The sequence below is a fragment of the Ceratotherium simum genome, chromosome 8, assembly GCF_057802395.1.
Source record: "Ceratotherium simum simum isolate JZ-2026a chromosome 8, ASM5780239v1, whole genome shotgun sequence".
NCBI lineage: Eukaryota > Metazoa > Chordata > Mammalia > Perissodactyla > Rhinocerotidae > Ceratotherium > Ceratotherium simum.
In genome coordinates, this window is record NC_141907.1 from 11,725,317 (window position 1) to 11,740,061 (window position 14,745).

The following is a 14,745-nucleotide window of genomic DNA, read 5'->3' on the forward strand; positions in this document are numbered from 1 at the left end:
CAGCGAATTTTCTTAAAATGACATTTATTTATTCAGAGCATATATGTTTACTAAAAGCCTATTATTTACCACAAAGCATCTTTCTTAGGACTTAAAATATAGGCTTATAACTCATTTTTAAATTGAAAGTAAAACAACAAAAAGAATATTTTTTATATAGAACTTGCAGTGATAAAAGCAAGTACTTGGGATAATTAGGCCTATGAATTTTAGCTGCTTATAGTATTTGAAGAGTATCTCTGAATCTCTGTTGAAGGTTTATCCTTCTTAAAATGTTTGTTTTCTTATTACCTAAATTAATATGTATTCATTAAAGGAAATTTAGAAAAAAGTTTTAAAATCATCAATAGTTTCACAAACTATAATAATTGCATTTGATATATTGGTGTATAATTTTTCTGGTCTTTTCTTTTTCTATATATAACCTTAAAATATTTGCAATATTCAAATCTCTATCTTCCCTCCAACCTGATTAACTTTTAAAAATTAGTTTAAAAAATATGTGTACATAGGTTAAAAAATCAAATGGTGCCATAAGGCTTATATAACAAAAAATAGAAGTTTTCTCCCTCATGCTTCTCTGTCTACTTCTGATTCTCGTTCCTTAGAGGTAGCTACTTTCATGTAATTATTTGTAAATAATGTACTTACGCTTCTGTATTTCCTACATTTTAGGTATTATCTGTTGACTCTGTACTTTGGCTTACCCATCTCCAACACCTTTCCCTGCACTGTCCTCATAAAATGGTTATAGGACCACTTTTGTTTAAATTAGGGAGTATATTACTGTGATAATGCAAATAATATTCATAGGTCAACCTTGTATATTTTGTACCATAATATAACGTTCTTTTTCATATAACTTTGTTTTCCCTGGAATTGATCATTGTCTCTTTTGGCTTAGTTTCCTAAGTACTTGTCAGTAATTCATCCCAAAATGTATCAGTAGAACTCTGAAGCTTCTCTCAATACATGTAAAAACATCAAATAATCCTCAGACTGATTTTTCCCTGCTGTTGGAAGCATCTTCTTGTCACCCTCCATAACTGTCATTTTGGAACTTCGTCTAATCCTGGAAATTCTTTTTTCCTGTGAAATCCATGTCCTGATCTCCATGTCCTTTTCTTAATGGTTTATGCCTTTGTTTTACTGGGCCTGTCTTACAGTACCTTCCTTCAAATGGGACATAAATTTTGACACCTTATATGTATGAAAACGTATTTATTCTACCTATATAACATGATAGGCTGGTATGGAATTATATATTAGTAATTTAGCATATTGAAAGCATTGCTGCATTATTTTTAACTTCCAAAGTTACTATAAGTATAAAATACCATTCTAGAACTTGTTCATTTGTATGGTTGATTGCCTTGTTTTTTGTTTTTAAATATTTTCTTTTCTTTCTGGACATTTTTAAGATATTTTGATGCCTATAGTTCTGAAATTTCATAGTAATGAAATATATGGGTCTTCCGGGATGGGGAAGAGAGGGGAGTGGCCTCTGCCTACCTGTTGCCCTTCCTTCCTTCCTTCCTGCCTTCCTTCCTTCCTTTCTTCCTTCTTTCCTTCCTTTTCTTTGTTTTGTTTCCTGCGCTACACATTCATTGGGCCTTTTTAATTCAGAGATCCATTTCCTTCAGTTCTTGGGAATTTTGAGTATTTCTTTGATAGTTTATCCCATTCTGTTTTTTTATATTACCTGTTTCTGGAATTCCTGCTCTTCAAATATTAAACCTATACTCATCATCTGCTTTTCTATTTTCCATTGCTTTATCTTTTGCTTAACTTTGGGAGAAATTTCCTCATTTCTTATTTTTCAACCCTTCTATTGATTTTTTTATTTTAAAAATTTTTTCTGGAGAACTTTTAAGACCCTCTTTAAAAAAAATTCTTAGAACTTTCCTATTATTGTTTTTTTTTCTTACTTCTCTGGAGTATTTATCTTTAAACACTATATTATAATGTGAAGATTATTTTTCCAGTTCCTTGTATTGTCTGTGCTTCTTCTAAGTTCCTCTTTTCTATTTGTTTGGTTTTGTTCTTTTTTTTTTTTTCTCATTCTGGAGGCTTTTGTCAGATATCTTAGGATCTTTTGCTGCCCATTCATTTTTAAAGATAAGACACAAAAATGGTGATTGGAAGCTCTTGTAGTTGGGGTTTATAATCTAGTGAGCATTGCTGTAAGCCAAACAGGTAGAACTCGCACACTGTCTATTGATCTGTGAAATGGACCTGAATTCATATTCCTTTTTAATCAGAGTAATTGTCTCATTTATTTTGGATTCAGTAGTTGGGTTTTTTTTTTTTTCCAGTGTATATATCTTTCACATGATACTGTGTCTGAGAAGAGGGACCACCTCTGTTTTTGCTTTGTCTTGAATCAGCATCTGTCCTGTTGCCAAGCAAATATAAGGGGGCTCAATAAATTATTGGTTGAATGATTAAACATTTTTTCACAATAATTCATATTTTTTCATCAATATTATTTAGAACTTCTAAAATTATTTGCATGCATGTGAAATAGTCTATATAACTTTTCCTCTACAGTTGGACATTTAGGTATTTCAGATTTTTAAGTGAAATTCAGTGAGCTTTTTCTGTGTTTATTTCCATAGAATAGTCTTAATGCATTTATTTTTGAGGCTTTAGACGTGTGTTGCCAACTTATTTTCAAGTTTTATGCCAGTTTACACTGCCACTGGCAATGTTTGATGGCCCATTTGTTATTCTGTAACCATTATTAGTTCAATTAGATTTTAATATTAATTACATATATCTTAATTAGTACCAGTTTTATTGTGATAACTTTATGATAATACATTCTCTTACCGGATGATTAATGACTTAAGTTTAGTCTTTTGTTGTTATGGTCTTTCTATTGTGATTATACTATACTTGAAACAAAGTTTTTGGTATTCTATGTTCCTTGGTGTTTCTTAGTATATTTTCTAGTATTGATTGGATAAAAGTTTTAAAAATTGTAAATAATTATTAGGTGAAAAAATTTATGATGGGATCCTGATTTAAGAGTGAGTTAACTAGATTAATTTCCCAGGAAACTAAAGTAGATTGATGGCTTTTATTAGCTATAGGTAAGGAATGATTCTGTTGCTCTTTTGGGATCTGGTACTTTGGATCTAAGGGTCTTTTCTACATTTGTATGATCTTATTCTTAGGCTTTTATGAGGCATGCATTGAGATTTGGGAGTGAGGTCAGGAATGACTATCCTGCCCCTTGGATCTGAGCAGAGATTGGAGTTATTCAAGGTTGGTAATGACCACATTCTAAGTGGATTTTACCAGACTTCCTATGAACCTTTTTTTTTTTTTTCTAATTCGGTTTGGAAATAAAAGTGAAATGTAGACAGTGACAAAATATTAGAAGAGTCTACCAAACCAGTGGGAGCAATGCTTTATTTAAAGCACATAAGAAGGAAGTATTAGATCTTTTCATTTAAGCATATGTGTATGTGTGTATAATACATATATATGATACATAACATATACATATCATCTGTTGAATGCTTGATATGTGCCAAGCACTGTTCTGAGGACTCTACGTGTATCCATTAACTTATTTAATTCTCATAACTAAGCCATAGATATTTGCCATTATTTTACAGTTGGATGACTGCGGTGGCTTATTAAGAATAATTGCCGAACTTCAATGCCCGTAAGTGGTGGAACATAGTAGCTCTTAAGTTTGTGCTTTTAACCACTGCACCATACTGCCTATCTTATTAATTGGTCTAATGTTGATTCCAACCCCAGCTCTTCATGATTCTAATGTGATTTAAATGGGGTTTTTTTTCCTATCAAAAGGAGTTGGTGGGCTGGCCCCATGGCTTAGTGGTTAACTTTAGTGCACTCTGCTTCAGCGGCCCAGGTTCACAAGTTCGGATCCCAGGCGTGGACCTACACCACTTGTCAACCATGCTGTGGCAGCAACCCACATATAAAATAGAGGAAGATTGGCACAGATATTAACTCAGGGCTAATCTTCCTCAAGCAAAAAAAGAAAGATTGACAACAGATGTTAGCTCAGGATGAATCTTCCTCAGCCAAAAAAAAAAGGAGTTGGCGGAATGTGTGGCATTATTCTTTAGCGATTTTCTCACCACTAATGAGGAATGGGTTGGCATCAGTAACTGTGAATATTGGGGCTTTGGAGATCGTTTTTTGGATTGTATGCATTAAATAAGAACAAAATAGTTGTGGAGAAGGAAAAAATTTATCTTGGTGAAGAACAAAGAGCAGGACTCGTCTTCCTCCCTCTCCTCCCCATACTTAAGGAATGAACTGATAAAAACTTGTTCTATAGTTTTTCCGTTTACTTAGAGAATGTCCTTCCTGTGCTCCACATACTACCGCATACTCAGGTACTGTGCTTTTGATTGAGTTCGTGGTTCACATAATAGAATGAGATATTTTGTTCATCCATTTGACAAGTATTTGAGAGCCTATTATGTGCTACACTCTGTTTTAGATGCTAGAGATACAGTAGAGAATAAAAAAAGACAAAGTCCTGACCTCATGAATCTTCTATTTTAACAAGGGGTAGAGACAAAAAGAATCAGTGCTATGAAGAAAAAATATAGTGTCAAGGGGATAGAGAAAGAAGCTGCTATTTTAGACAGGATAGTCTGTGATGGCATCTGTTGAAGACCTGAATGAAGTGAGAGGTGCAGGCTTTAGTCATACCTGGGCAAAATAATTTCAAGCAGAAGGAAGAGGAAATATAGAGTTCCTGAAATGGGAATATGGCTTGCATGTTTAAGGAATAGCAAAGAGGCTAGGGTGGTTAGAATTATAGAGGATGAGGGGCCAGATATTGATTGTAAGTGTGGAAAGGTTTTGAGCAATAGAGCAACGTGAGCTGACTTAGGTTTTAAAAGGATCACACAGACTGCTGAATGGAGACTAGACTGTAGGGATACCAGTTAGGTTATTTTAGTAGACTGTGAAGAGCTGGAGATGGCTTGGGCTAGGGAGATATGAAGGAGCTGATAAAGAGCAATCAAATTTGGGTCTATGTTGATAACAGAGCAGTCAGGATTTGTTGACAGATTTGTACACAAATTAGATAGAGTAGGGAGTAAAGTTAACCCAAGATTTTGGGATGTGTATCCAGGTGGAAGGCAGTGCCATATGTTGATCTGGGGAAGTACAGGGTTGAGGGAGAGAGGTTGCAGTTAGAGATATAAATGTGGGAGTCATCTGTTTAGAGATCATGTATAAAGTTTGGCAGTTTATGCCTAGGGAGGCATTGTAGAAAGAGAAGTCAAGTCCAAGGATTGGACACTGAGGCTTCAACATTCAAAGGCTGAGAAGAGGAGAGTACAGCAAAGGAGATTTAAGGAGTGGCTGGTGATAGAGGAGAAACAAGAGAGTATGATATCTGGGAAGGGAAATAAGATGATTCTTCATCAAATGGACATCTTCTTGCTAGTAGAGGCTTTCAGCTTGAGGTTATACAAACATTAAGAGATGTTGGGGAAGTGATCGCTTCATTTTATCCTTCCTAATTCTACGTTTCAACAAGTTTAAAAGTAGGTTTAAATTCAAGGAAAAGTGACATAAGAAATGTTATTTTTTATCATGAGCATTTTGTAAGTTCTTTTTATTGGTACTAAGCAATTATTTTGGAGAAAGAATAGTCTTTAATGTTGGCTTATTGCATGTCTTTAAATACTGCTTTGTTAAAATTTTAATAACTGGTAATTTGTCTATACAAGTAATAAGTTGTATGCGGTTGTTATATTTCTCAGTGTTTTTTGTTGATCAAAAATGCATCTAAAATGGCTAACATGAATTGTCTTTTATATATGTATTATACATATTACTTTTAAAACCGTAATAGACTAATAAGATAATTTTTAAGATACTTAGGTCCTCTAGTTGTTTACTGACACCTAAGAATATATATATTTTTTTCAAAATTATTTTAAATTCCATAGTATCTTAATGTGAAAGAAGTGCCGAGATAGTATATACCCATTAACTATAAATATATTAAAACCATCATGAAATTATTATACTTTATCATATTTCCACAATAATAAATAAGCAATAGCCTGGTTACCTAATATTCAATTTGCCCGAATTTATTACTAGCCAACTCTATTTGTAAGGCTAGTTTCTTCTGGGACAACAGAAAACTTGTAAGTGGCTTAAACAAGATAGAATTATTTCTCTTACATAAACAGAACACTCCTAAGAAGTGATATGGTGATTTTCATGGACCTAGGCTCCTTCTGTCTTGTTGTTCTGCTCTCCTTAACACCATCTTCTGCCTTGTGATCTAATATGGATGTTTTGTTTAGCCATCACATCTGCATTCCAGCAAGCAAGAAAAAGGTAAAGGAAAGGGAAGATCTTCCCTTTTAAGCATACTTACCAGAAACTGCACATAGCATATTTGCTTAACATCCCATTGACCAGATCTTAACTACACATGGGCACACTTAACTACAAGGAAGGTGGGGAAATTTAGTTTTTTACTCCAGGCAGCCCTGTGCCTGTCTAGCATTTGGGGGTCCTATTATTGACAGGAAGTGTTAGTATACAACTACCAGTCTGTGTGCCACAGGCCTTTTAGACAATAGGGAGAAATTGGTTTTATAGCAATGCAGTTTTTTTTTTCTATTTTTTTTGTATTAAAGTATAAGTTATCTAATATACTACATAATCATTCTGTGAATTTTTTGAAAGGATGAATTTGCCCTACAACCAACCATATATAACTTTCTCTATATTATGTTATCAACTAAGAAGTCGTTATAAGATAGTGATTAAGAGTATGGAGCTAAACTGCCTAGGTTCGAATCCTAGGCAGTTTAGCTCAACTCTACCTGCCAGTGGCATAAACTTGAGCAAGTTATTTAACCTTTTATGGCATAGTGTCTTCATCTTCAAATGGGAAGATAATAGTACCTAACTCATCAGATTGCTGTGAGGGTTAAATAAAAGGTGGTAAAGAACTTACAGAAGCTCCTGGCACATAGTAGGCCCTCAATGTTGCTTATTACTATAAGTTGGCAGGTTCTTAGTGAAAGTAGTTTTAATACTATCCTAGGTAAAATACAACTGTAAAAGTTAACTTGTAAAGATGTATTATTATTTCACTGTGCTAGAGGAAAAGTAATTGGATAATTTAAAAATGAGTCTAAATTTGCTTATTTCATTTTGGAGTACTTTATTATATTAAGAGATTTTCCTGTTTGGTGAATGATATTTTAGAACATATATACAAATAGATACCCATTTGAAAATAGGTATCTGTCTTTTGAACTTTCCACATGTGGTGTGCCTTTAGTCTATTCAGAGCCAAGAAGTCAAAAGACAATTAGTGATGAAAATATCTTGTTACTTGTGTCTTGGGATAAATTGAACAATGAACCTGTTAAAGGATAATTATGTGACAATTGGAAGTTGAGTGTCTTTTGAACTGGAACTAGGCTTAAGGCTTTGCTTAGTCTACTGTTCTAGGAAGTCTTGCCTGAATCCTGGGCTTGGTTAAATACTCTTGTTTTTTTATAAGCTAACTGTACATAACTCTTTCCATACTGGGCAGATTTTATTGAAATTGTATATTTGTGTCTGTCTCCCCTATCACATCATAAGCAGAGACTGTATCTCACTCATATTTGTATCCTCAGCATCCTACACACTGTCAGTGTGCAAGACTTAATGGACTTGCTATACTGAACAGCAGTACAGATTGCCATTTGTGTAGGGGTTTTGATTTTCAGTCTCAAGTCAGCAATAACAGTAATTTTTTAATAGCCTTAAATTGTTCTCTAAATTTGGTCATCAGCACTTAGACATAGGCATATTTCCAAAATTAGCTGTGATACTTCAGACAAAGTTCTCCTCCATGCTATTGAAATCCAGTTTAGGAAAGCTCTGCTTCCTAACTCTATCTTGTACCTTTTGTACATATGCTCCTGTTTCTCACTCTGTGCTAAGGTAACACAACAATAAACTTATTTGTGGCTTTTAGAGTATGATAACTTTATTTAAGAGGTCATTTTGTTTGATGTCATGCTGCATGACACTCAGGAGTAAATAAGAGGTGCTAAATTGTCCTTTGAAGGACAATTTATTTTGTTTATTTTGTTTAACTGTGTTGTCTGAAAACAAAATGTGCTGTAGTTAAATTAGAGCTTAGATGAAGTGTATGTGTATAGGTGTATGTGTATATCTATGTGTCTATCTAATATATATATATTTATTTTAATGTTAGAATTGGATTATCTTTTTGCCATTCGCTCTTGCATTGGTAGATGACCAGATTCTTTAACTTCATAATTAAAACAAAAGCCAACAGAAAATCTCTGTCTTATGGGATATTTGGATATAATAAAGGGCCTATAGAGTCTAGCATACTTGCTGAGGTTGTACTCATTACTAATCGTGTCAAATTCATTCAGATATTTATCAGTAACGCTTTTGGTGGCAATACATTACACACTATCATAGTGTCTTTTTAAAGGGACTGTGCTGAAAGTTGCTAAAATGCAATCTCATAGACATTTAATTTTTAGCAGTTTTCTAAATGAATTTTATTGTACGTTTCTAATAGTCTACAGAGATTCAGGCATTAGAGGAAAGTCCTATATTTTAATGGACTAAAAATCTTGATCATCCTTGCCATTTGCATTTAGTCGAAGTGTTATGATATAAAAATTCTGGATAAGGCACAGTATGTTCATGCATATCTTTTTTCTTATCCACAGCAGTATATTGTACTGTTGACCCTTCTGCCTTTAGTAAATGCAAAACTCTGAATGAAGAATGACTCAAAGGAAATACTATGCTACTATGCTCTTAAGCTTTAATATTTTCATTTTTTGTATTTTTATTTTATGCCACTTGTAAACTTTGAACAAGTTAAATTTCCAGTAACATTTGTAGTAATACATTTAAGATGTTCTCATTAAACTTCATTTAAATACAACTAAATAAAATCATACCGAATTAAATGGCAAGTTGTGATGAGTTTTTGCTGCTTATTTTTTATCTAGGAATATAAATTTCTTCAAGTTTTATTTTTGGAAAAAGATCTGTAGATAAAACTACAGATAGCTTTGAAAATATTTAAAAATTTCCACATGCTGTATTAGGTTTGAAAGACGAGGATACCTACATTGTTTTTACATTTCAAAAAAGAAATAGGCTTTATTCTATAGGCATTGCTCCCAAATCACATTGTGCTCTTATTATCTAGAAACTAAAGTTAACTGTTTTTTGTTTTTTTTTTAAACTTGCAGAGATAATTTTAGTTAATATACTTTGAGTTAAACATTAGCTCTTAAGTTTAGTTGAGAATTTTAGTTCTTAAGAAATATACTGTGCTCAATCATTTCCTCCTTACCCCTCTTCCCTCTTTTTTTGGCTTTTCAAATAGCTCCATGATCGTCAAACTTTCCTTTCCTGTCTTTTTAAAGGTCGATTGAGCTATCCACATCCAGGAACTGACAATCTGTTGATGTTAAATGGTAAGTTTTATAAAAACATTTTATGTTTCCAATTGATTTATATAAATAAAGAGGATTGAATATATGTTTCTCTAAACCTTTCACATACACACAAGTTAATCTTTTTATACGTATAAAAATAAAGCTGCAACTCATTTCTGTATAGAAAGGAGAATTAGAAGTTTGAGTGTATTCTGGCTGGCAAAGCAGTCATTGAAGTGTATTTGTGAAGTATGGTTTAATTCAGTGATCACAGACTTTGGAGACAGTCTTGAGTTTGAATATTGGCTTTTCAGTTTATGGTATGACCTTGGGCGAGTAACTTAACTTCTGTGAGCCTTAGTTTCCCATCTGTGAAATAAGAATAACAATCTCAAGGTTTATTATGAGAATTAAATGAGATAATGTTTGCAAAGTACATAGAACTTAATATAGCACTCATGTTTATGTTTAAGAAAAATACTGGTGATTCTGTAAATATGGTGGTCGCCCTAACTTAATGTATTCTAACTAGAAAATTTACAAAGTGAAGTTCACCAGAGTTAGAAGAAGAAGAAATAAACTTTCATTAAAATTTATTTTCTTCCTTTTGGACAAACATTGTATTCAGAGAATCACAGTACTTGGCACATCCAAGACATGGAGGATTAAAATATCCTCCACAAAGGTAAATCAGAGGGTGGATGAGGAAAGGGAAGTAGGAAGAAGAAGGAATAATATAGTATTTACTTTAAAATACATAATTATATCATTAGAATGGCTTGGCTCTTCTTTTCAACTAAAGCTTTGTTGAAAAAACATGGCAGTGAAGTTGGAGAACAAAGGCAGAAAAAAAGGCCAACATAAAGCTAGACCACGTGAACTAATGTTATAATATTAAGTAAAGACTATAGTGACAGAAAGATGGGAATAAAGTCCAGGCTACCAGGAGATTGTCAAGGTAGATAGGATTTTGAAATGAGAGAAAAATTAAAGAAGCAAAGCATTTGGTGAGGTGATTGATTGGTTCATTCAACATCTGACTCCTACGTATTGAATTTCCCATCACTTGCCAGCCTAGTCTAAGCACAGAGTTTTCTATTAGGATCTTTAAGGATGGTCAGAGGTAGAATTGTTGAGGTACAAACACTGCGCCAGACTGTGCACTCTAAGCTGAGGTCATGTCCAGGCTACACCTTCCAACAGTCCAGTAGGACACATTTGTTACTTCAGTGAATTATGGTTTTTTACATAGTCTGACCAGAAAGATACGAGAAATTGCATTCCGAGACTTCTTCATTCAACTTTTTTTCTACCATAGAATTAAAAAACCATATCATTTGAGTTGCTGGTCTCCAAACACTAAATCTATGACTAAAAATAATGTTGAAATTGAGTTTACAAAACTGAACATAGAGCATAATTTTTATTATTCTCTTGGCTTGATTTATAATATAATGATAGGTTTAGGTAACAACAAATTATTCATATATTGATCCTGACTTCCTTAAATACTTTTTTTTGGAACAGTCTTTGTGGTAAATAAAGATCATTCACATTTCTGTTTTAACTTCTAAAAAAAGCAATTAGATTGGAAAATTGGAATTTGCATATGTTTCACGTGTGCTGTTAAAATCCATCTGAAGGAAAATACTCTGAGATAATTTGTTAGATCATTCACAGATGTTCTTAGATTGCTGAATGCATAGTAAACTGGGATGATTCAGAAGTATATGTCATCACAATAGAATATGTCAGTTATGTGAGCAAAGGGCTTAGAAGCCACTATTTTTAGTGGTTACACTAAACATTATTAAACTAATTGATTTCATTAGTTGCCTAAAGCCCTTATAAATAATCTAGTTGTTAGGTTGTAAGTTTCATCACATAATAGACACAAGAATATTTTATTTCAAGCAAGAATTGCATCTTGTGGACAAATCTGCTTTTTTATTATGTGGGCACTCTTTGTAGTCTGCCACTTTGGGTCCACAATTCATACTCAGTACAGTAAGCCATTCTGGAAATTCTGAACTTTTTCTGGCAAGGACTAGGGCAGAAAAAAAGATAATGAAACTAGGACATCAAAATGTATTTAGGTCAGTAGAGACAATTTGATCCAAAAAGAAAAAATTTCTTTTGTTCATTTGCGATCATTAGTTAAGAGGGGAAGCAAGAATCAGAAAATTCGATATATTTATAGGGTAAGGAAATATTTGAATATTAAAAATTTAAATGATTTTTTGTAGACACCAAGGTTATTGAAGAGAGAAGTAGGCAAAGGACACTAAAAAGTAAGGGGAAATTTTTCTTGAGCTACTTTTTAGCTACTTATAATTCAACTATATTCTTAGCATATTGTCTCCCTGGGAGATATGGGAGTTAAGTGATGTTAATACCAAGGCTCTAGCCTATACTAAATTATTCTTAAATATTATTGACTGATTAAAGAAATTGTGGCATCTCAGTATGCAGACCTACTTTTTAAATTAGTCCTTTTTCAGGATATTGCAGATTTAACTCAGTATTAGGCAATTGATTAAGTAAGTTGTATTACTTAACCAACAAGCATAACTAATATTATTGACTTTGAAAACCAATATTTAGTAATAAATTATACATCAGTATTTTTTTGTAGTGGTTTAACAGTAGCTCATCGTGCTTGATGCCACAGACTCTGGAGCCAGATTATCTGGATTTAAACCCAACTTTTCTGTTCCTAACTGTGTGATCTTGGACAGTCTGCCTAACTTCACTTTGACTCAGATTCTCTATGTCTAAAAGAGAGATAACATGCTGCCTGCCTCAGGGGGTTTGTTGTTAGAAGGGAATGAATTCATTCATGTAAAGTATTTAGAACAGTTCTGAAAGTAAAAGTTAGCTGTGGCAGTGGGTGATGATGAACAGTGACAAAAATGACTTGGAATGAATAAAAATCATGTCCTGTCACTAGATGAAGGAGTTGGATCTGTTTACTTTGGAGAATATAAAATTAAGAGAAGACATAACTGATATTTTCAACTGTTTGGAATATGTTATGTATAGTGAACAAAGAAGGCTCGTTTTAATGTTATAACAGAAAGCCAAGCTAGAACCATTTGGAAGAAGCTATGTAGGAACAAACTTTGGGTCTATATAAGCAAAATGAGTCTCTCAGGCAGTGTTTCCTAAAGTGTGATGCACTTGCCCCTTGTGGTACCCAACATGACTTTTGGTGGTGCACAAATACACGTTAAAATAAATGCATGACTATTGTAGTTTAAGAACATTCCTCAGAACATACAGAACTGGCAGAAATCTGTGATATTACAGTGGTGCTAGGCTTGAGTCCATTTAATAAACAATAATGTATAAATAGTAGTATAGATATTATGCAGATAAGGCAAACATTGTAAAGTTTTTAGGATTCAGCCTTCCTAGTTAATTAGCATTATGGTTACACTTTTAAATATTCCTTTATGTAAGGGATAAACAGGGAATGGGGTAAAGGTCAGGAAGTTGGTCAAACTAGGTAAAACTATGAAGTACCTCTGGCAAATCCTTAACTCTGTATCTCTCATGAAGCTGTTGTATAAATTTTAAAAAAATTATTTTTTAACAACAAAAAATGCGATTGAAATATAACTGCAAGCAGGCTCCTAATTCTGAACAGGCCGTGTTCTCAAATCAAGTGAAAATCAAGTTGAACGGACTGGTGGAGACTGCCACTGTTGAATAATTCAAATATTGCAGAACAGTCTAAATTTAACATCCAGAAGCACTTTAGGGAAGTCGTATTATATAGGGAAAGGTAGATTGTCTAAAAACCGAAGGTTAAGTACTGTCTAAAGTTTAAATGACAACTTGAATGTTTATATTTCTAAGTGCATAAATCTTACACTTTTTATTATCTGTAGTAAAAAACAAAATATGAAGCAAAGCAAAAAATACCCTCTGTTTTTCATAGTACTGAGAAGCAATACAAAATGATGTATCATTCAAGTATTTGTTTCTATTTGGATTATGTTGTACTCTTGTACTGCCCTCACCCCTCTCCCAAGGAAAATAGCTTACATATTCGTTAGTGTTTTATTTTTATTATTTATTTATATGGTTTTTCAAAAGGGGAACAGATAGAGCAGAAGTATAAGAGGATAGTATTAGCACGCTAGTTTGAAATTTAAATTTACTGTGATTAACTACATATAGCCATATTTGTAATCAAGAGCTTGCTGTACTTTTTGGGAGGAAAGAACTTATGTGTATCTTTTAATTAAGAAAATTTACTCAGTAATAAAATTGTATTTATGAAGGCAGATACTCTAAATATACTATATTGAGTCATGAAAATAGGAAACAAGTATGCAGTCAGTTCTTTTCTTATGCTGATGGAAGTGAGTGGAGTAGATAACAGCCGATTTATTTTGGATCTTGAAAAGGATTATGATTTGGGGGGTATATTTCTCTCCTTAGTTTTGGCTTTTTAGAGTAAGAAATAAGAATTTCTTTAGTTTCACACCAAGAGAACTTTAAGTATTTCCAGGTGATTTGATATGTTTACATATCCCTTCCTCTAGCTGCAATACTTCAGATACCACAACCGTACCTAGGAGTCAATATATAAGGGCACAAAGACCCTAAAGAGAGTGTTAGAATCATCCTATTTCTTTTTTGTACCTATGGCTTAGAACCTAAATAAGATTATTGGTAACCCAGGACCAAACTGTAAAGTCTCTTGTATAAGAAAGGTCCTCAGGCTTATCTCACAGGCTTCTTCTTATCTTCATTTAAACAAAAAGGAAAAATATAAATATATATAATATATATTTTAACATACATACCTCTCTATATATAATGTACATACACACACATATGTATATTAACACATGTATGTTAAATAGCCAATTCCTCTCTTTTGTATAAGGTATACTTTTTAATAATGCTTTATAAAATATATGTACCTGAAATTTAATGCTCTAAATACGGTTTTTATATGACAAATTGTTCACTTTTTTTTTCCTAAATCATATTCTAAATGAGTGGAGGGGCATATTGTTTAAAGAAGTATTTTTTAAAACATAATGAATAGTCATTTAATGATTTTCTTTTCTCACTGAGAGTTTCTGATAATTCTGATTGAGAGATATAGCAGAACATATCCCAGAAATTCACATAGAAATATTGGTAGGAAAGTGAGTACACACACCATTGTTTAGTGTGATGGTAGCAGATTGGTTGTTTCCATGACAGAGAATGGGAAATGTTTCACATCGCTTAGCTTCATCTGCAGTCAGTTCTATTTTTG

General features: G+C 33.0%; 1 protein-coding gene across 11 annotated transcripts in view; it reads left to right on the forward strand.

Moving 5' to 3' along the window:
- Positions 1 to 14,745, forward strand: part of CPEB2 (cytoplasmic polyadenylation element binding protein 2) — a 67,798-nt gene that overhangs the window by 20,175 nt on the left and 32,878 nt on the right. For 6 of the 11 annotated variants that reach the window (XM_087434107.1, XM_087434109.1, XM_087434102.1 and 3 more), the window contains one exon: positions 9,453 to 9,503. The exons of 2 other annotated variants lie outside the window; for them this stretch is intronic. In XM_087434107.1, coding sequence (XP_087290233.1) covers positions 9,453 to 9,503 — 51 coding nt within the window. Of the gene's footprint in view, positions 1 to 9,452; positions 9,504 to 11,710; positions 11,756 to 14,745 lie in introns of all 11 variants that reach the window. 3 more of the 11 variants (XM_087434104.1, XM_087434101.1, XM_087434105.1) reach the window with 1 other exon arrangement.